Raw genomic sequence first — 23,294 nt, forward strand, 5'->3', positions numbered from 1 at the left:
GCAGTTGACCTGAACCATGATGTGTCGTCAGTATTCTATTAACAATGCATCGATTATCGTCAACCAGTGGGAATCATGTTGTGTCATCAACATTTTTCTAATGACATGAATTATCATTAGCAGTTCATTTGGTCCAAAAATGTATGTCATTTCAAGATAAGCCTTTGAAATTTTATCCTCATCTCACAAACTCGTACGATAGAATTCAATGAACCTAACCCCTATTCTTAGAATCTTAAGTCTCTCTATCTCTTTCGTAATTGCTACGCTAGAAAACCCTTAACTAATAAAAAAAATACCTCTAAAACTCCAAGTGATCAGTTCTCACCATTTCACTTTTGGATGCATCTAGATCTCCGAATCTCGAATACATAAGAATCATACCAGAAATTCAACCCTCCTCCCCAATTTAACATTTAGCATCTGAGATCTAGAAGCACCCCTACACTGCAAAAACTTTTACTCGCCCTAGCCTTTTAGACCTAGCATCTTAGCCTAACTTAAATAAGTGTAGACTAGTTAAGCTTACCTAACCTAATTTATGAACCAAATCTCTTATCTCACTCAATCTTTTTAGAATTCTTGCATAGTCAAAGTGTTGCCCAAGTTCCACCACACTCGTCACAATCGTAGAAAATGGCTACCTAAGCCCAAGGTGAGATTCGATCTATTTTATGTGTGTTATTTCATTTACTTTATTATTTTAATGCATGATTGTTTCTAACTTCTATATACTTGTTCGTATTTCATATTTTTCTCGAGCCTTGGTGATAGGGATGGCAGTGGACTGGGTGACAACGGGGCTCCGCCCCGCCTCGCCCCATTTGGACCGGGGATGAAGGGCATGAAACGGGGATGGAGGCGGGGATGAAGGTTAAAATCTATTTCCCCAAACAAATAGGTCCTTACCCTTCTCCAAATGTTTCTATAATGTGGACTTCAGATGATAGATTCTTCAGACTAAAACAATGCAGAGACTGGCACAGGTAAAATGCAAGCATGCGCACATCATGATACCTTCATCATTTCATGGAATAATGTTTACAAAATGAACTTAGTATCCGTTGTAGTGTAATGATTCGAGAATGAGAAGCTACATGTTAATTGTGTAAGAAACATAACTTAAAAAAATAAACAGTACAAGCATCATCCAAATTACATAGATTAGTTTTCTGAGTTGAAAGCATATCATGTTGCAATGCTTTAACCTGTACTCAGCCATATTGTCCTTCTTTCCCAGAACCGCGCAAACATGAATGGTGATCTCAGGATGTGGTTAACATGCCATTGACTTTCAGAATGGTTAACCTGTACTCAGCCATATCTGTTTAAATGAATGAATCATTTCAGTTTTTAATGGGTTTTTTGTTTTATGTTAACCACAAGTAACTATTCAGACCAAAACATTCATGACTAGCTGGGAGGACAGAACCAAATGCACGACCCCAAGCAGGACACTTGGGAAGTTTTCCTACAAGGGTTTGGCCAACTGAATTATGATTAGAGGCAAACTCTAAGCAATGAAAAGTTGAAAGGTTGGACAATAAGTGGTGACCAACGTCCAGAGGAACCGAAAGTTCTTATTTGGTTCAGTTATAAAAGCAGTAGCACAAACACTTCAAAACTTTGAGAAATTTTCACTATAACATTATTTGAAAACTGTGGCGTTCTGCCAAACAACATTTTACACGGATGTCATGGGCTGCTAATATTTACAAAGATGGAAGACAATAACAACCAACAATCAACAAATGATCCTAAAGAATCAGGATCATTTGAATGATGGTTAAGAAAATTGAGTAGCAAGGGCAGGATGTTTTCAAAAGCAAAGCTCTTCAAGACCTGTCAACTTTCTGGGGAAAAAGTAAATGGGCTAAAGGTAACGCAAAATTTCAGAGAATCGATTTAATGCCAAGACGAAGGTTGAGTAAATAAATGCCCTTATCTTGGAAGTGCTACTTTCCAAATTCAAAAATTCTTGAGGGCAATCCCATTACAGTAGGAAATCTTAGTCATTGCAGAGTGAGGTTTCCATTTGCTCTTTTCAGTAATTATGAAAGTCGATGGCATTTTCCTTATCCAATCTGAAATTTTCACCTGTATACAACAACAAACAACAACAACAACAACAACTACGCCTTCATCCCAAAACAATTGGGGTCGGCGATATGAACCAAAAAAGAAAATCATTCAGGGTCTTCCACGTGAATCCTTCTCCTCCAATCATTTCTATCCAATGCCATGTCCTCGGTGAGGTTCAAAGCATTCATATCCTGTATCACCTGTATCATGTACTTAAAATTTTGAGCTTGAGAACTCAAAAATGTCTTAACCATCATCTTTCTGTATTCCCACTGCACAGATTGCAGCATGTGCTCATGACCCTATTAGCAATTCATATACGTGGCCTCCGCTCTCCCCACTAACACGCTTCAGTAGCTCAAAGTTCTTTCGGTTACCTAGAAAATCTATCCTTCTGAAAGGCACAAAACCATTTTCTACTGATCGTTTGCTGGCATACACAGACCTCAGCCGATCAGCATACCTTGAGTCTGTGTGGATTGCAAGATCTATTTCTTCAGCTGACATGTTCTCCTGAATCCAAAGGAAACAAAGAGCTCAATAAAATTATGTGCAAGGCGTAAAAACTTTTTTGTCTGAAATCAGAAATCAGAACACATAGAAGCTATGTCACATGGGTGCGGGTGCGGGTGCGGATGCGGGTGCTGGTGCGGGGGTGCGGCACTTTCAAAAAACTTGGGTGCAGGGGTGCGGGGTAGTGCAGCAAAAATATTATATATATATATATATATATATATATATATATATATATATATATATATATATATAAAGTCCAAAAGTTGGACATAAATGACCCTGGGTGCGGTCAATGCACCCAGGGTCAGGTTGACCGCACTGGGTGCCGAACCCGCACGTGCACCCGCATCGCGTCGACGCGGGTGCGGCACCCAGTTTGCCGAGTCCCTGTGACATAACATAGAAGACAAAAGGAAAGAATAGTGAGAAATCACAAATCAGATGCAAAAATATGTTCACTGACAAATTTTCCTGTCTGACCATCTAATCTCTGGTTTGAGACAGAAGCTGAAAGGACATTCTGCCTTAGACCTCACCAGATGAATTATAAAAAGCATTTTGCAATGTGAGATGAAAAAAGAATATAATTCTCTTTATATGGGTAGCATATCGCAAGATAAGACACAGTATCATCCTATATTAGTGGAGTGAAACAACTGAGTCGGACGTTCAAGGCCTCTCTCTCTCTGAAACAATTGAGTCAGACGTTCAAGGCCTCTCTCTCTCTCATGACTGTTCTGTCACTAATTTAACAGAAATGAGAAAACCCAGCTATGAGTTAAATCACTTGTGTCTCAGTCAGTCTCTAAAGAACAATTACATAGATCGCTCGATCTCTATTTTCTCTGTTAAACAGATTGTCAATAATGCACAAAATCAAGCTGCCAATCAAAGAGTGGGTCAACTTACTTTATTGGAGTCTCACGACCATTCAGAAAACCAGCTGCAACTAAATCAGTTATGTAAAGTGAGCCTTTAAATTACAAGTGTCACAGGCTTGGAAATTGAAACGTGTCCAACCATGGATTTTAGTTGATAACGGACTTTCTAGCTTAGTGCAATGAAATATACCAATATTAAGGGTGTTATTTTATGAACAGAGATGTATCACATAGCAGGTAGCAACATGTTGCTTCAATAAACTTTGCAAAGAAAGAGAACAATCTTTATCAGTAGACAATGAACTTCACCAGCTAAAAGTTTAAAACATCACATGTTAATAAATCAGAACTTGAAGCAACTTCAGTTGTTACCTGGTAAAATGAATAAATATGATCCAAAATCTGTAAATGCGTGAATCCATTAGCACTAAAAAATGTTCTCAATGAAGGCCCCATTTCATCAAAGCGATCAACTGGAAAAAGTATAGTGAGAAATGCACCTTTGAATATCACCTCTCTTTTCTCACTGCAGTTAAAGAAAAATAAAGAAATGCTTCAAACTACATAATTCAGACTTGAGATTTTGATCAATTTAATCTTAATCAAATTACAAAAAGCTTTAAAACAAACAACATTACACAATTCAAGTTTAAGACTTTGATCAATTAATTCTTTATTAAATCATGAAGTAATTTGCCTATGAAACTACCTTTCTTTTAATGGGCGTGACAGATTATCTCCTGCTACTTCAGAACCTTCTCCATCACCCTTAGCATCAAAGAAAAATGATGCTTGTTCACTTGCATCTTCTGTCCCAGAAGCATCCAGAAACGTGCAAGCAGCTGAAGCTGGCTCAGATATTGACCAGCATATTGAATCGAGAAGACTGGATGGGGTTATTGGTCGAATTGATGCCTGGAATGTGCAGGAGTAATAGAAGTAATGAGAATAAAAGCAGTTGACATATCAGTGTGCAATAAGAAGCCATGCATGTTGGACATCATCTATGAAGAGAACTAATTAAGCCAAGCTCTGAGTCGATCAAACGAGTAGAGTCAAAGGATTTAGAAACGATTAGTCAAGTAGACTAGTGGACCATATTTTCCTTGTGGTTCCAAAGGAATCAGACCAAAACCTCAATGTTACCTAATCTTAAAATTTCATTATCAGTAATATTTCTTAACTGTTCATTATCATGGCGATGCAAGTGCATGCTATCATGGTTCAACACATCAATTTGTAACATTACATGTATATGATGAGAAAGCATGTGCATATGTACACATGCAAGGGGGTTTAAGATAAAATGCAGATATTAAAATGTCAACCTAGTGTGTTAACAGATGATGGTTCAACAAAATCATTATCCTACCCAGCATGAGCAGGACAACATTGATTGTGGACCACTTCTAGGCACCATGGCCACCCATTAGGAGGGATACCATTCAGAACAGTCCAGTGGGTGTTCTGAGTGATAGCCTATCAACTCATGAGTCACACATAAGAGAAGAATCCACGGACCAACAAGTCAACATTAAAAAGTTGTAAAATTCAACTTGGATTTGATGTTTGGGCAAAGCTTGGCCTATATTTGTGATGGATTATCTAGAATCCACTGTTGTATGGAAATTAAAGAGGCTGAAATCTAATATTGTGAACACAAACTGCAAAGTGTGAAAGCACCCCAGAGATCTTTCTTTATGCATTTAGAAATGCATACCTCAGGACTCCCCTAGTCTAGTGGATATCCAGGACAGTTCACGCAGATTGGTGTAGACCAGTTTCAGTTAAATGCTAGGTGCACGGTCTTGTGAGTGCCTTGTGTTCAAGCTCACTTTCATTTTTTGGAGGCAATAAGTTCATTTCTGCCGCCCACTTTTCTTATCTAAGTCATGCTTGAGATTAATGAACTAGAAGGCAATTGGCCTAGTTGGCCCAGTGAATAAATTGGATTAATGTTCTAGCAAGAAGGCCAAATATAATACTAGCAAGAATTTGAACAGAGACATGGAAATGAGCTTGTCTAAGAGAAGGGTCATATTTGACCCCCGGTCTTGTAACAAAATTTGTGCAAGTGGGATAACCCAAATGACATGAATCGTGAATGTGAATTATGAAAGGTGTCATATCAATTGATCCACATGAACCACTGTTTATGTATATTTGTGGTGAAAATGGTAAATATCAACATGTAATAAAAAATAACAAGAAAAGGAGAACCATAGAGTTGCAATGACATGAAAAAGCATGTGTCTTTGCAACAGTCATAATCCATAGTACTTACCAAAACAACAATTCATGATTAAGCCACAAAAGAATATCTAATAGCAACTTTAAGATATCAACAATTAAAGAGTTACACTTAAAATATACGTAATATAGCCATAACAAGGATTACTGCACTAACTTGCTTTTGACTACCACGGTGACTTCGGATACCCATCTTCACCAAGTCCATTTTCCGCTGTCTTTCTTCAACACAGTCATCAATATTTTTGTCTGCAAATGGTGTTCCACAATTTCCAGTGTTGGAAGGGCGTCTTAGCCCATTTTTGTCCTGAAAAGAGTACAAAGTTTCATTATAAAAAGTCAAGCAATATAGATTACTGTGCATAAGGTTGAATGAAATAAGCACACAGATTCAGAGACATTCGAGAGAGTACTATGTGAGCACTATGTTAAACTTTCCTAGCCATCAGTTCTACACCTGAACAAAAAAAATATTTGGAATTATGATGTGGTTCATTGTTATCACAAAGCTTTGTCCTTCTGTATGAGGTGTCTTTACAAGTCCTATTTCTTTATTCATACTATAAAACCAGAAGCTTGTGTCACATCATAGTTTATCACATCTACTTATTACCTTCCACCATGTCTTTGTTGATCTACACTTTTGTCATTTTTTTAGCTTGAATGCTATGCCACATAGGTGCGGGTGCAGATGCGGCACTTTAAAAAAACTTGGGTGCGAGGAGGATCTCTCTCTCTCTATATATATATATATATCATTTTTAATAGTTTTAAGTTAACACTATGTGTATTTGTGTGCATTTATGTATTTATATATATAATATAGATAAAAATGGACTTGATTAGGGTTAACTGAATCCACTTTTGGATAGAAATGGACCTCAGTGTGGTTGACTACACCTAACACAAAGGAAGCTGTGTCCAAGTGTCACACCCGCCTGAGTGCGGGTGAGATGCGGGTGTGGTGCCCTGTTAGAAGAGTCTGTGTGACATAACTTGAATGTATGTATGTGTGTACATATATACGTAAGTATTTACGTGTGCTTACATCCTTTTATGCAATATTTTTAATGAAAAAAGGTGTTAGTGTACGATTCATCCTATGTGTCGCATCCAGCAGGTGACAAGATCAAGAACCACCTTCCCTTGTTTCTACCAAAAGACAAACTCAAATAAAAAATCATTTTTTGCTTTACTATAAAGCTATCTTAAGCTCAGCATAGCCAAGCTCATGATTGCTCAAGCTTAGGTCAAACAGCCCAGGCTCAGGTTCACCTTAGCACATGTGCAGACCTATTTGCATAACAATGTTTAAAATTCTTTTATGCTCCTAATATCTCAAATTCTTATCATGGCTGGAGGACATGCCTCATGGAATAAAGGGGCATAATGGTTTCAGGAAGAAACTAAATTAGCAACAGAATTATGCATGCACACACAGTCTCTCTTCAAATGAGATTTATTATTAACATAAGAAAATCACATAAACAAGGAAATTTAAGATAAATTTTGTTGGAAAGGAGAAAGAGGATGATATAAAAAAACCTGTAAATCAAGATGAATTTGTGCATTATCAAGTACTGTAGCTATCCGCCGCGCAAGATCAGCTGAAAAATGGACAAGTCTTTGCATATGTTTCTCCTTCATTGCTTTCAAAATCCAGAGTGGCTGAATTGTTGAACAAGGACATTTCAAGGCAAGTCAATCTATGAAAGAAGAAGTCAAAATTCACAAAAAGGCGCTAAATAGAGAAATAATTTGTGACTTTGATGGGTAATGACCCTCGCAAGTAACCTAGTTTCCCAATGAATTAACCCAATTGTATCTGGAATAAAGGTACTTTTCCAACAAATCCATCAAGCACTTGGAGAGATGAATCTTAGTCATGTCTCCAGGCATCTGACTCAAGCTTGAATTTGGGCTGTCACTTCAAGTCAGTCAAGTACTAGTTCCATTTCACCAAGCTTCAAAATACATTTAATGGCGAACCAGCATCTCATGGCACTTACTGTAACAAGATTTCCGGTGTATCCAATATATCTTTGAACAGAAGTCTCCTCACAGACTACATGAGTGGCCTTGCATCCGATAAACCACTTGTCCACAAATGTTGCACCTTCTCTAACTGCAGCTTCAAGCACCTATTAAGATGCCCCATAAAGTTTTGATTAGCCTCCAAAAGCTTTTTTGAACAAATTCAGAAACAAACACTCAAGTATTCATGAGTTTTGGCACATTTAGAAAAAGGAAATAATTCTCCATGGGTTGGTGAGGGATAGACTTATTGAGACAAAGAGTGAGTCAATGATCAGAACTAAGAAATTAATAAACATATCAGTGCTTTCAAATAATCCTAAGATCCAAGTAACAGGTAAATGCAATGTTAAGCATAAAACATACAGTACGTAGGATAGAACATATGAAACACAAGATGAACCAGTCAAATTAAGGTCGTCTAGCTTGCAAGAAAACTCACCTCCTATGAGAATTTGAAATCAAACCTACTTTTGAAAAGCTTTTCAAATGGAATATATTTGATTGCAAAAAGGTCCAAGAAATGCCCTAACAAAAGCTATGTGCCACAATTGCCTTGTGAAGCAATGCAGCTCAGATTATCTAAACGAGGTCCTCTAGGAGACACAATGAATGAAAATAGGCTGCAGATGATGCCCAGTTAACTGAGGAAATTTATTTTCTATTGGAATCTTGGAGTTGGAAGGAGTTATGGAATTGGAAAGTTGAAAGGCCTTGAATTCCTGGAACTGGCAACTAGCACCTCTAGGAGGAGGTATTTGCTAACTCCGCTTTTGGGTGCAAAAACAAAGGAGTAAACCTGTAACTACCTCCTCAACTCCTTTCTCCCAAATAACCATAGATAGAGGAGCGTGATCCAACTCCAACCAACCAAGATCTGCTACTCCTTTCCCAACTACTGGCTCCCAAAAGAACCAAATCTAAAAAATATGAGGAAAATTGTTTAAGACAGAATAAAAACTGTTCCAATTTATTTCATCTACAATGTAAACCAATTATATACAGAGATGCATCATTCCCAAGTCATCATCTGGTTTAAACAATTGACAGGGCACAAAGCCAGGTTGGATTTTCACGCTTCTCTGCTATCATCATCTGTGAACCCTGATAGGACACAAAGGTCCTGCTTGTTTAGACAGATCCTTAGTGAAAAAGATTGGTCATGTCCACCAAATTCATCTTTGTCAGTCTGTCTACTGTCTTCTCCTAACTCTTACATCCCTCATCTGCATAACCAATATCATAAGAATACATTTGGAGGAAAGAGAAAACAAACACCATAAATGGGAATCAAATAAAAGGTACTGACAGACAAAAACAGAAGCATAGTTATTACACCTATTGGTGATAAAAATATTAAAAGAATTTGCACCATCACCAAAATCTCAGATTTCCAAAGAAAATATAGTTATTGTTAGAATGACATGCCATGAATTACCTTGTTATGAAGTTCACTAGAAATATCTGGATCAATAAATACGCAGGAACCTGCAAAAATGGATCCCTTGCTGGCACAAAAGTCTTTCCCAAAGGATTGTACATGTGTCTGCAAATTCATGCTGGGCGACTCCATTTTCTCAAGCACGGCAGCAGGCAAACAAGAATTTTCAGCCTCTGAAAATGATGTCAACCGGCTCGAGTCCTCCACAAGCAATCCAGCACGTACAGAAGTTTTAACACTGTAAAGTGATTCCCTCAGCCTAACTGCAGTATCAAATGTCCAAACTTTGGTTGGGATTTTAATGAAGCAAGATTCCACATTTTTTTTATATTGGATTTTCCACATTTAATGAACTGAGTTTAACAAACAAAAATAATGTCTTTATGATAACACAAGCCTTATTAAATTCTATGATCATTGATTCATTATAGAAACCCAAAGTTTGTCTCTAGTAATAGATAGTGTAAGCCAGCAGTACATACCCATCAAAGATCATCACTTACCATTCTGCCTGACACTGTCTACAAACCAGCCCAAACTAACAACAAGGAGACCATTCCGTGACCCATGTTTCAGTGCATGCTCAAGTTTGCGGCTGCCAAAGCTGTAGCAAAAGTTAAGTTTCCATGAAGAGGATGACTATTTTGCTGCTTTCCAGTCTACGAAAGTAAATACAATGGAGAAAGATAAGAGGCAACAGCAAATAGAGCCTTCTCTAAGGGCCTTTCAGTTTGGTTAGGATATTTGGACCACAAGATGAGTGCACTGAGGATGCAAGTTAGAGCTGTATTGACCACCTAATCTTTCCGTTGCCTCCATGACTTGTTTTCTTGCTTCTGTGGACAAGTATGAAATTTTAATGAGCAAATTCGCTTGAGAATTTTCTAAATGATTTTATTAGAAACTGAAAGATGTAGAAGTGAAATATATATATATATATATACACCAAACTTTTCAATAAGGAACTGGGGAGAAAAATTAATAAGCCACCTTATGAAGGAACACGAGAAGCATTGAAATGAAAGAGCTTCATATGAAATGGCTCAATCACGAATTAACAGAAACAGATAGAATTAAGCAATCTGATGAAGAAAATTCAGGCTCATAAAATCAGTCATGGCAAGATACTTATGTCACCTGGGTACGGGTACGGAGGGTACGACACGACAATTCCAAAAAATGTGGGTATGGGGACATGGCTAAATATATACTAAAATATATATATTATATATCTAAAATATATGTTATATATCTAAAATATATATTATATATCTAAAATATATATTTAAAATACATATTATATATCTAAAATATATATTATATATTGAAATTATATAATATAATATAGGACTCAGAAAATGCCGTGTCCAGGTACCATTACCTGTGTCGACACGAGTACGGCACCCTAAGTGCCGTGTCCCGGTTACATAGAAAGATACCATTTTATTGCACTTGTAGCATCTTCACAGTTTAATATCTGAATAAGAACAGAAAAATAATGAAAACTAGGCAATATGAATAAGGATAATCTGGGCAGTAAGGCTTGTGCAATAGACTAGGGATGGCAGTGGACAGGAGGAAAGCAGGGCCCCGACCCCCCTTGCCCCGTTTGGACCGGGGATGAAGGGCATGAAACGGGGATGAAGGTTAAAATCCACCCCTTTGTAGAGATGGAGGCGGTGATGGACTTACGCTTTCCCCCGCCTTGCCCCCGTTTGGACCGGAGATGGAGGACATGAAACGGGGATGGAGGCGGGGGTGGAGGTTAAAATTCATCCCCGTGCAGGGATGGAGGTTCGGATTTTGAGATGGGGTGGGAGTGGAGACCTTGTTCCCCGGTCCATTGCCATCCCTACAATAGACATAGATTTTACCAAATTCATATTCTGACCATGGCCACCAAATATCATGATATTCAGTTTATAATTTTCTAAAGGTTTTTTCTCAAAATGAAAAAGAAAACACGAAGATAAATTGAAAGGATTGACAAGATGAAATCCTTGGATATTATCATGATAAATTCACAATTATCTTTTTTAGTAGAACATTAAGTTTTAATATTCTTTTTTTTTTTTAATGTCCCAATGCTTTCCTGAGAAAAAACATTACTTTTAAATTTTGATATGGACTTTTGAGAGATGTATAGACATGCACAGATTCATGAATGCGTGTATGCATTGCCGGTGTGTGGAAAAAATAAATTGCTCAAGTATGGCTGTTTTGGATGACATCTACATATGAAGTCGCACATGTATAAGTTTAGCATTAAATAGTTCTATACTGGCTGATCTCATCATGCAAATATATGTGTCTATGTGCATTTCTAACCAGAATGAACACACATGCAGCTTATTGCTACCAGAATGATGGGTCACAAAGACCAAGAATATTGACGATTGCATCAGCCCCACTCACAGTTGCACTCTGCAGCCCAAACTGACATTTGTCACCAAAAAAAATGAAAAGCCATGTACTACTTGGGCCACTGTCAAAGGTATTCACTTCAGTACTAAATGACAAATAAGAATAATCAGAATAGATCACACGCCCCCATTTAGGTCTGGATTTTTTCACAGGTGATTAACTCATCATTATCATGGCTTGACCAGATAATTCTAAAAAGTTTTGCTAGGAATATTTCAGCACTTGTTTCTACGAAGGCTAAACTAAGAGCTACTCTCAATCCTTTTAAGCCACATTTGACAACCTCCCAACTCCCAAGTTCTTAAGTCCTTACCAGATTCTACAACCCGCATCAAATCACCTCTTTGTATAAGGTATCATTTGAGTTAGCCTATGATATATCCTGAACAGTACAACCATGCCTAAACAACATATTTTAGCAATAATATTCATGCTAAAAGATTGAAAATACAGATCAATAGTGGGCATAGAGAACAAGAAGTGCAGGATGATCATTAAAGTCCTTGATAACACTCAATTCAGAAAGAGCTTAGCTTTGAGTTCTTCCAAACTCTCCATCTAAAGAAAGCCTCAGATTATGTTGCCAGAAACAGTTCATTCTTACTCCCCGCCCAACTTACATGTATTATCAAGCACTATATCCAATGGATGCCATTGTAATGTTGCTTTTAGTGCAACATGAGAGTTTTATGTATTGGAGGAGTGTGGAGCATGTTTCCTACTTGGATATAAATTCCTAATTTTCGTGGATCCAACTTCACAGTAAGTTGGCGGGGTGTTGGCCCCTTTCCCATAAGGTGAGGGTTCGAAGGCATTAGTCCTCAAGGTGATTTTTTTTTTAGGGTAGTTCTATAATTTTACCCTAGACTCCTTGTTGTATCCAGCAACACTAGTAGACTTCATGTAAAATCCGTAGACTCTTCCTATTTAAGGAGACAATCTCCTCTGTCTTAATCAATAAAGAAGAAGGCTTAATGCGATCGTGGACGTAAGCAGTTCTTGTTGAACCACGTAAAATCTTTGTTTTCGTGTGTGGTTGTTTTTTCTCCTTTTGTTAACAGGATGATATTTATTTCTCTGACTATGGCATGTTGGTAGAATCACTCATATATATATATATATATATATATATATATATATAGAGAGAGAGAGAGAGAGAGAGAGAGTTGGGAGAAATTTTGTAAGTGTTAGAAAGCTAAGACTAGAATTGCTAGAATTAAAAACAAGCAAGATACTCAATAGACAAGGATCATCACAATCATTAGGCCAAAACTCATGATAATCATCAAATCCCTCGATCCAAATATCGGGCATTTTCCTATCTTTAACACATCATCATCAGTATTGCCACTATCAAATGGCCAACTCATTCACTATGATCATATCATCTGTACAACATTAGTTGGAACAGTCCGGTTGGTATCTAGGCAAAGCCGCAGGAGCCTAATTCCAACAATTGCATTCACGGTTTTTGTAATCGCTTCAATTTTTTTTCCTTTTACATCTTCAAGTGTGACTTTGTCCTACATTAAAAAGTTAAAGAGATTAGACAAAGAAAGAATCCTGAGCATATCTAGGACACACCTATCGTTATTTAGAATTCACTAAACAAGCTTGACCTCTTGTGCCCAACATGCCAACTCAAATATACCCTGAAGTACATCCGTAATTTTCAGCCTATCCAGACAGTTTCAATGAAAACTGGCTATCCCAAAATCCAACTCTCTCTCTCTCTCTCTCTCTCTCTCTCTTTCACAGGCGAAGCCGGGTGACTGGTGGTGCGCGGGTTGCCTTTCTCTCAACTTTCGCAGGCGTCGTGCTTGCCTCCATTGCGCCTCGTTGTTCAGGTCTCGGCGGCACCCAGTGTTGAGGCACTCGTGGGCGGTAGTCCCTCCTCCCTCCCTCGGACGAGCCTCTTCGCGAGGTATGCACCGCCTTCGCAAAGCCTCTTTCGCGCCTTGGGTCCAGATCGGTATCTTGGAAGATCCTTCGTCGTCATTTTTGGGATTCAAGATCGGCTCTGTTTGGGTGCCGATGCGACCATCTACGGCTGCTCCGATGTCTTTCGCAGGGAAGCGTTTCAATCTTACCCATCTTTGTCGTGATCGTACCAGTGGCTCGCCTGCCATCTTGGGTCGGGACAGTTTCTGCTCTGCTGCGTCGGGCCCGCCTGTCCTTTGTGCTACCTCTGTCTCTGAGGGTTCCGCGTCCGGTGACTTCTGCAGTCAGGGAGTGCTTGCGACATGCTCGGGGGTGCAGGCGGCTTGCTCGGGGATGCCTGCGATTTTTCCGTCCTTTTCTCCTCGGCGTAGATCGGGGATGCAGGTCGCGTGCTCGGGGGTGCCTTCGATTTATTCTCTTTTTTCTGTTCGACGAAGGTACTTTTTCTCTTCTTTCGCTCTTTTTGATGTGCGAGGAGTTGTTATGGCCAGAGGTGAGGCAAGCAGGCTCTCCCCGATTCTATTATCGAGATCTCGCCTCTCCTTGTCTTGGTGGTCGTGCTGGCCACATGGGTTACAAGCTGTACGGAGATCGGTGGATAGCGTGGGTCCCTTTAGCGACGTGGCGAGGTCTTCTTGGGTGAGCAGAGATTCTCTTTGTCCGCTGTCGTCATCTTGCTCTCCTTCGGGGGCGTTGGGGTTCGGGCTACCGCGGCTCCCTGGCGGGGTTTGTGTCTCTATGTCGGCAGCGGACGTTTTGCAGCCTCGGGGTGTGAGTTTGCTTGCATCATCATCATCTGTAGTATCTTCCTTTCTGGGCTCGTTGTTCGAAGCGGGACGGGTTTTCAGGTGGTATGGCGGGTGTGACGAGGCATCTTGGCCTCGGTCAGGAAGATGTTGGCTGTCGTGGCTTCCCGGGTGGTCTGAGTTTTGGGCTATGTTGTTGCGGAGCCTTTTGGTGGATCCTTTCTTCGAGCTTGATGGGGATCGGGGACCGTCAGGTGTCGCCTTAGCGTCTAAGGATTCTCTCTGCCTCTCGGCAGCTGCAACATCCTCTATTTTGTTTGCTTCGACCTATAGGGCATTTGAGTTTGGGCCTTTCTCGCGTAAGAGGTCTCATCTCTCGGAGGATTCTCTCCTTGCTCGAGCCCACAGGTCGCCTATTATCGGAGTCCCAATCCGACAGTGTTTCTTCTTCAAGCTGGTTGATGGCCTTTCAGTCTTGGTTTCATCTTTCTCATCAAAGTGCATCGTCTGTCCGATGCGCCTGGTCTCTATCAGTTTGGTAAGTGCCCCTCTGTTAGCCGTGTTTTGCAGGGCTCCGTTGGCATTGAACTCCTTCTCTTTCATCCGGGAGGGCGACTTCGCAGGCCTGGAGGCCTCCCCAAACTTGGTCTATCCGTCATTTGCGGGTTCGTCTTCTATGAGTGGTCAGCTCTCATCCTTTTTGGGTCTGTCTGTGGACGATGCAGCTCGGCGGCTCAAGCTTGCGCTTTCCCAAGCCCAGCTCCTCAACGTCGATTCTGTTATGCGTGAGTCCTTGGCTGCGATCGCAGATTGTTTACCGACCTTGGTCGCGGATGCTGGGCGTATCTCGTTCATCAACACCCCATCTCCTTCGGTCGAGGGGTTATCTCCTCCTGGGTGGGGTGGTCTCCCTATTAGGAGACGTCGTCGACCTTCGCTATCTCCATCCGGCGAGTCTGGGGTCTCTCCTAGGCGGTCTGTGAGGATCCGCACTCCTCGGGTATTTCCGGACTTTCAGTTATGAAGATCTTGTGTTGGAATATTCGGGGACTGAATTGCCCCACCAAACGTCTTTTCCTGGCAAGTTGGATCCGTCAAGAAAAGCCCGATCTTATTGCTCTTTGTGAAACGAAGATGGCAGATATCTCGAGCTCCGTCATCTCCGAAATCTGGCGTGGTGCAGATTCCTTCTTCAAACCTGCGACTCAATATGCGGGAGGCATCCTCATCCTCGGGAAGCATTCTCTAGCCTTACAACAGGTGGACGAAGGTACGTTTTCCATATCCATCACTCTTCCCTTACCTACTCAGTCTATTCCAGTTGTGGTCACTATGGTGTATGGTCCCCACCGTCAAAGCCGTCGGGAGGAGTTTTGGTTGGACTTAAATAGGGTTATTGCTTCATTCGGGGATCAGCATATTATCATGGGAGATTTCAACTGCCTTATGTCTCCTATCGATTCTAGCTTTCCGGTTAATTTCTCAGCTTGAATGAGGGGCTTTCAAAATTTTATTCAGATGAACCGGTTGTACCACGTTCCCCATGTTGGTGAAGCTTTCTCGTGGTCCAATCGACGATCTACACCGTGCTTCCGTCTGCTAGACAGGGTGCTCGTTTCGTCAGAGCTGCTGAGTTCTATTAATGACATCTCTTGTTGTCTTCTGCCACCATCTGTCTCAGACCATAGTCAAATGGTTATCCGATGGGGTCAAGGCTTCACCGGCGTTAGATCCTTTAGATTTGAGCAATGGTGGCTTAAGGAGGCGGGCTTCGAGTCGTTAGTCCATCAATCTTGGAGTAGACCTTGCTTTGCAGTCCGGGCAGCTACAAGATGCATGGTTAAGCTTTTTCGTCTATCCCGCGATATCAAATCTTGGCTCATCTCCAATAGAATAAGTAAATTCCAAAATCTGGGGGATTGGGAGCGAGAGCTGGCATCTATCAATCAGTCTCTCTTGGATACGTCATATATGAATGCATCAGATATTGAATGTCTCAATGCTAGATCGGCCGAGCTGACTCTTCTAGTGCAATCGTGGCGTCTAAAGGATGAAATTCGTTGGAAGCAGCGGTCAAGGGTAAATTGGCTTAAAGCGGGTGACGGAAATACAAGGTTCTTTCATTCTTTAGCATCTCACAGGCATCGAAGACATGCGATTCACACTCTGAATATCAATGGTGTCTCCTTTTCGGGCGATCAGGTGCTCAATGCTGTCTCCAACTATTTTTCTAACTTGTATTCCTGCAACCAAGCTGTAGGTGGCAATATGGGTTCAACTTTATTCTTGTCCATGGATCGAGCGCTAGCCAACTCGATTCAGGGGTTGTTCTCCGAAGAAGAAATCGTCTCGGCGGTGCGGGAGTTGTCTGGGTGGAAAGCTTCGGGATTTGATGGGTATCCTGTGGATTTCTTTCGCATATTCTGGCAATGCGTTAAGAGTGACATTCTTAGTGTCTTCGCCGAGTTTCATCGAAATGGCCGATTGCCGGTTCATTCTCACCTAGCAATTGTGTCGCTTATTCCTAAGGAGGAAGCCGCATCGGATATCTCGCGGTTTAGACCTATATCAGTGTTAGGGAGTTTATATCGCATTATCGCCAAGGTCTTAGCTAACAGGATGCGGTCAATTGCCCCTAGGATTTTCTCAGAGGCTCAGTTCGCCTTCATTCCTAACAGAAGACTTCAACATTCCTTCATTTTGGCCACAGAAGTGTTGCACTGTCTCAAGATCAGCGGGGGGGCCTTTTTCACTCTGAAGCTTGACTTTCATAAAGCCTACGACTCGGTTCATTGGCCGTTCCTCTTCAACATGTTGGCAAACTTGGGCTTCGGTAGGCGTTTCTCTAGCTGGGTGCATGAGCTGGTAACCAATGCTCAATCACAGTTTCAGATCAATGGGGTCAAGGGAAAACAGTTCAAACTTGGTCGTGGTCTTCGGCAAGGATGTCCTCTGTCTCCGTTACTCTTTAACGTTGTCTCTGAAGGCCTGGTGGTCTTGGTTAAGAGGGCAGTGGAGGGTGATCTAATTGAATCTCTCGGTATTCAAGAGTGTCGTAGTCAGATCCTGACATACGCTGATGACATAATTATCTTCGGAAGGGCCTCCATCCAACAAATGTTAAGATTCAAGCTTGTCCTTCTTTTTTTCCAATCGATGTCAGGTCTATCCTTGAACTACGAGAAGTGTTGTCTTTCCATGGTCAACGCCCCTGCTTCAATGTTGGACTTGGGCCAGCGGATATTCGGATGCTCGGTTTCGAATAACTCTTTCTCTTATCTGGGCCTGCCGCTTCAAATCAGTCGTGTATCAACGGCAGCCTGGAGCACCACTATCCAAAGGGTTCAGGAAAAAATTTTGGGCTGGCAAGCGTCCTACCTTTCTATCGCAGGTAGACTAACTCTCATTAAGCACGTTCTTTCTACTATGCCAGAATATTTTATGTCTATGTTCCTGATGCCCATGGGGGTTAGTAAGAAGATAACTCAGGTAGTGACGCACTTCCTGTGGTCTGGGCGTGGTCCAAAAAACAAGCGCCACCTAATAGGGTGGGACACTCTTCGACTACCCCAAAATAGGGGGGTTTGGGAATCAAGGACCCCCGACTGAGGAGTATGATTCTTGTCGTGAAGCAGAGTTGGCTTGCACACCAACCTGGGTCTCCGTGTGCAAGCGTGCTTCTAGCTAAATACAGTGGTGTGGAATCATTGGTGGGGGTCACAAGCATGCGTCAGCGATCTATGTCAAAGCTTCGGCGATCATGGATCCAAGCATGGTCTGCAGTTCTGTCTCATAATGGCAATGTTGAATCACAGTCTCCGTTCTTTGGTCGTAACCTTGCTCCGAACGGATTTTTTCGTTCTAAAGAAGGCTACCTCGCTCTCCTTCCGTCGGGGGTGGACCGGTTTCCGACGAACCTGATCTGGGGCAAGGGTCCCACTCCGAGATCATGTTTCCTGGCTTGGCTAATCTTACACAATCGGGTGCAGACTGACAACTTCCTCAAATCCATCGGATTTCATCTGCCGAGTAAATGTGTGTTGTGTGAGGCGGCTGAAGAATCTGACTTTCACCTTTTTTGGGAGTGCTCTGTTTTTCAAAACATCTTTAAGGTGACTTGGAATAAGCCAGGGGTCAGCGTGCGTCAGGAATCATTCGCCAATGATTTGTTGTGGGGTCCTCAACCAGTTCGTCATTGCAACAAATGGCGTATTATTTGGCGAACTTGGCTTCTCTCGTCATGGTGGGTCGTATGGATGACTCGCAACAACGCTATTTTTCGGCATATTCCGGCAGTGTTCAACAACATGGTGAACCTTATTTTGGCGGACGTATACGCCATTCTCCGCATCAACATCCCTGATCTGCAACACCATCTGCCTCCAGGGACCATTCATGATCCTGGGTGATGCTCGTCGCCTAACTGTATTTGCTTCTTGTTTTTTCTTCATTCTCTACTTGCATCTCTCCTTTTCTTTTTTTCCTTTTTTGGGGCTCCTTGGCATGTCTTGGGCCCGTGTTTGGTTTCTCGGTAGGTTCAATGTTGGTTGAACCTGTTTTCGTTTCGTAATGTTGATGGTTATAGTTCGGCTCTCTCTCTCTCTCTCTCTCTCTCTCTCTCTCTCTCTCTCTCTCCTTGAACTTCCTCTGAGCCATACAAACCGGATCCCTGATGACACCTCGGCAACAGCAAAAGAGCCACGTGAAAGGGAAGAATATGGCCACCTCGTCCATAATAACAGCTTCACGTGGCATAAGCTCCATATCGGGAACCACGTGCAAACCAGCAAAAACCGCAAAGAGATGCCTCCTTGGTTTCACCACATTTTATCATTCTCCTTCCAGTGCTCCTTTATCAAAGACAAGTTGGCACCACGGTTGTCTTTTCCCACCCGTGGTAGGAATCATAGCAACAATAACGGTAGCACGCATGATGATGATGATAATAATAAGAATACCAATAATAAAAAGTGGCACTCATGATAGTAATAATAGTAATGATCACAGATAATGATATGGGGAGTTGAGAGTGATGAAGAAAAACTATCATTGAGGTCTTCCTAGTGGGAACATGGTCATCTCTGGAGCAGGCTTGTCGTTACAAACAGGTGCCCACGTAGCGACAAAGGAACACTATTGATGTGCAGTCAATGCAGAAATGAGAATATTTGAATCGTCAAAACATGTTCACCACACTAAAGATTCCGAGAGGGAACCAATTGTTGATCACCATGAAAACTACAGAAAGAAACCCTTCACTCATTTCCTATAAACATAAAAAACAACCTTCCTATTACGGAAAACATCATAACGACGCTGTTGGCATTCGTTAATGACCAAGTAAGAGAAACATCCATCCATAAAAAGATCAAGCCCTCAAGGACGTTACTAATGTAAATTGCTCCTAACAGGGATCTTCCTGAAAAGTGACAACCAGGACGCCCCTTGTCCCGTAACCAAATCAGAAACTTTTTTTTTTGTCAAAATAGGGACAAACCGTCTCACTCACTCGCCAGCTCATTGGTCCCCTATGTCTTATACCCCTCTTAAATCTTATGATGAAAGTTGTATTGATCAAATCTGACCCCATAAACGGATCCAGCAAAGTCGATTTAGCAAGAATCGACCCTCAGATCGTATTTTTCCAATGAAAAAAAATATGATTCTTAAATCACAAAATTTTGCGTTTTGTCAACCACTGATTTCTGAATAGCCAAAAAAACCTGCACACAAGTCGGATTTAGGCGATTTAAATGTTCATCTTCACTAAATGAATCATGTAGATCACATCTGTAGAGCCCCATTTGAGCAAAACAACTTGCATCGATGAAATCCCAAAGAGAGGTATGAAGATGGGGATGGCATAGGGAAACACATACCCTCAGTTGAAATAGGATGGGTTTCATCATACATTCAAAGCCATCCAGCAAAACCATCTAGCCATTGATTGGATGGCTAGGATTGAATGTATGATGAAACCCATCTTATTTCAACTGATGGGATCCGTGTTCATGACATAGAAGATGAGTGAAACCGATTTGGCCAGCAAGTACACTCAGCTTCAGCCCCAGGAAAAGAGAGACGAATCTATGGGTTTCCAACTCGTGACGTCCCTTCAGCTTGGTCACCATCACGAGTTGACCTTACTATATCAAAATTTCGTTTAGGGAAAACGCAAGGAGAAGCAAGCAAGAAGTTACATAAAAAAATAGATAAAACCTGTGCATTTACTAACCAAAAATACGAATTATGTGCAAGGTTTATAACAAACAGAGTTTTTAAGAATAAGTCACAACTATCAAGCTTGGTTTTGTCATTAAAAAGAGAAGCTTCCTGTTCTCATAAAACGAGTTTCTCATAAAGTTTTCGAGATGCAAAAAAGTTTGTGGTTTCGCCCAAGCCAGCTTGTATGAAGATTTTAGAAACTTCAGGATCATATCGTTTGTATTTTTTTGAGATTGAAGGAAAATTTTCATTCGGATAGTAACAGTAATTATATCGATATAATTGCTTCGAACCAATTCCCCCCAACGACTCGATTAATCAAACAAATATGATGATGACAACCTTGTTTATTTGCAGCAGCAGTGTGCCAATGAGAAACCAACCTTCTCTTTTACCAGAATGACCGTCATGCCCCTGCTTTATAGTCTATATTTGTCATTTCGAATCCAAAACATCAAAATGACAACCACTGGCAGGTTACGGTGGTTGGAACGGGCCAAGGCTGTCTCCTAAGCAGTCAGATTCGATTCCCGTAGCGCTACCCTTGGACTAAGCTGATGCCCAGCATAAGCTTTAGGGGTGAGGGTCCTAGCTCTGGAGTTTTAACGCTGCCTGGACGATGATTAAGTCTCGGGTTTTTTGAGTAATAAACGAAAAAAGAAAAATTCCCCCATTGCTAAAGGAAATACATTTTCTTCAAGGGACATATTCGCCATGTTTAAAATAGAAGAAAAAACGAACGAAAAAGAGGAGGTGAACATGGAAGAAGGCTAAATGTCAATCGTAGATAGGGATGGCAGTGGACCCGGGGAAAGCGGGTCCCGCCCCACCTCGCCTCGCCCCGTTTGGACCCGGGATGAAGGGTATGAAACGGGGATGGAGGCGGGGACGAAGGTTAAAATCCATCCCCGTTCGGGGATGGAGGCAGGGATGGACGTACCCTTTTCCCCGCCACGCCCTGCCCCCGCCCCGTTCCTGTCACTTTTCCCCGCCTCATCCCCGTTTGAACCGGGGATGGAAGACATGAAACGGGGATGAAGGCCGGGGTAGAGGTTAAAATCCATCCCCACCAAGGATGGAGGTTCTAATCTTGAGGCGGGGCGGGGGTGGAGACCTTGTCCCCAGACCCGCCCTACTGCCATCCCTAATCATAGAGCATCACGCTTCCCCCCTTCAACAAGCAGGCAGCTCTTAGAATTACCAACTGTTCAAAATATCGTGACAATATACTCGAGGTCGACTATAGAAATTTCCATATGATCGCTGCAATTATTATCGAAAATTTATCGTCGAAAACAAGAAAAGCCCAGTTTGATTATTCTTCACCTCTCTTGTATTGAATTTTTTCTGCTTCCTATCTCTTTTATTAATCTACAACACTTTCATTTTCAAGATAAAAACTGAAGTAAAAAGTCGAAGTCTTGAAGACTTATTTATTGCCGTTCATTCCCCGTTTTAAACTCAGACTTAAAAAAACCTGATGCAAAATGAAAATATGTAGGAAAAGTGAATGGCACGTTTGGAAGAGAGAAAGATGTAAGAAAGTTATGTAAAATGGATCCGTCCTACTCTTCCAAAATAAACGAGAGAGTCTTTTTCGAGAGAGTTTTTTCTAAAAAGTAAAATTTTTGATAGAAGAATGTTTTCTACCAAAATAAAATTTATTTTTACACTCCTCATCACCCATGTCACTACATCTCACCACCATCACCCCAGCTATCCATCTCACCACCACCCACCACCATCACCACCACCCTCCTCCTCTTTCTCATTTTTTATATTTTCTCACTTTATTTTTCTCATGTTACAACAAGCTAAAAACTTGCTTTTGGAGAACTTCTCATATCAAAAACTCTCATTAGCAAAGCTTTCTTTTCCTATAAGAGTTTTCCTCTCTTCCAAACGTGCCCTTAATATTTAGAATCTCTGTCAATCGTCTTTCCAAATGTCCGATCACATCCCGAGGGACGCCGGCGACCGACATTCAGGGGACACCTTCGTCCATTTCGGAATAAACTGAGGGCATTGAGGTCAATGCGCCCAAGAAAATCTTTTAAATTTTCGAAAAGAGAGAAAGGAAACGACGAGCCAGTAGAAATTCAAACTCCTGAAATTTACAATTTTACCCCTCCAGAGTCCGGAAACCCTCGCCGGGGAGGAGTCACAGGGAAGGGGGAGAAACGCACCTTTGGAAAATCCCGTGACGCAGATGACGAGGCCGGAGAACGTCCCGGAGACGCCGTAGACGCCGGAGGACGCTGGAGATGATGGAGGATCACCGCGTCGGAGGCTTCCGATAGACGGGAAATTGACGGAGGCGCCGGAGAGGAGGCGGGAGCAACCCTTGCTGTAGACGACGTCGACCACCCTGGCCATCGGATTCACGCCTCGACCATCCCTCGGGTTTCCTGGAAGGATTGCGACTCTTCGTGGGTGGAGGAGTTCGGGGGACCGGAATCTGAGCCGATTTCGCTGGTCGCCAGAGTTCGAGATTTCCCGGCCAGTGGAAGCACGAGAGAGAGAGAGAGAGAGAGAGAGGGGAGAATTCTCAAAGCCCAAGCGCGGTATAAAAGGCGGTGAAATCGTTAAGAAATGCCTAGAAGTTAATGATTATTTACTATGGTGCCACTCAATTTCTTTTCTTTTTCATCAGTCGGAGTAAAAAAGCGTAGTACCATACAAGGGAACGGTGACTGTGAAACTTCCTGATATATTTCCGTTTTTACCACGGGTGCTTTAGTGAATTTTTTCCTT

General features: G+C 41.6%; 1 protein-coding gene and 1 long non-coding RNA gene across 2 annotated transcripts; both read right to left on the reverse strand.

Annotated features, from left to right (window-relative positions):
* Positions 1-985: 985 nt before the first annotated feature.
* LOC149834244 (uncharacterized) lies at positions 986-9,816 on the reverse strand (the record flags this gene model as incomplete). Its single annotated transcript, XM_090009323.1, has 9 exons — positions 986-2,097; positions 2,283-2,595; positions 3,852-4,005; positions 4,189-4,394; positions 5,887-6,036; positions 7,275-7,397; positions 7,739-7,870; positions 9,202-9,467; positions 9,708-9,816. Coding segments are annotated over 8 exons (1,359 nt in total), but the record flags the coding sequence as incomplete, so codon positions are not given.
* Positions 9,711-23,048, reverse strand: LOC149834245 (uncharacterized). Its single transcript, XR_016432517.1, has 2 exons — positions 22,727-23,048; positions 9,711-10,040 (listed from the first exon to the last, which is right to left on the reverse strand). It is a non-coding gene; the product is annotated as an uncharacterized LOC149834245 (long non-coding RNA).
* Positions 23,049-23,294: the final 246 nt, after the last annotated feature.

This window comes from Nuphar pumila, chromosome 6 (assembly GCF_984573655.1).
Source record: "Nuphar pumila chromosome 6, dmNupPumi1.hap1.1, whole genome shotgun sequence".
Classification (NCBI taxonomy): Eukaryota; Viridiplantae; Streptophyta; class Magnoliopsida; order Nymphaeales; family Nymphaeaceae; genus Nuphar; species Nuphar pumila.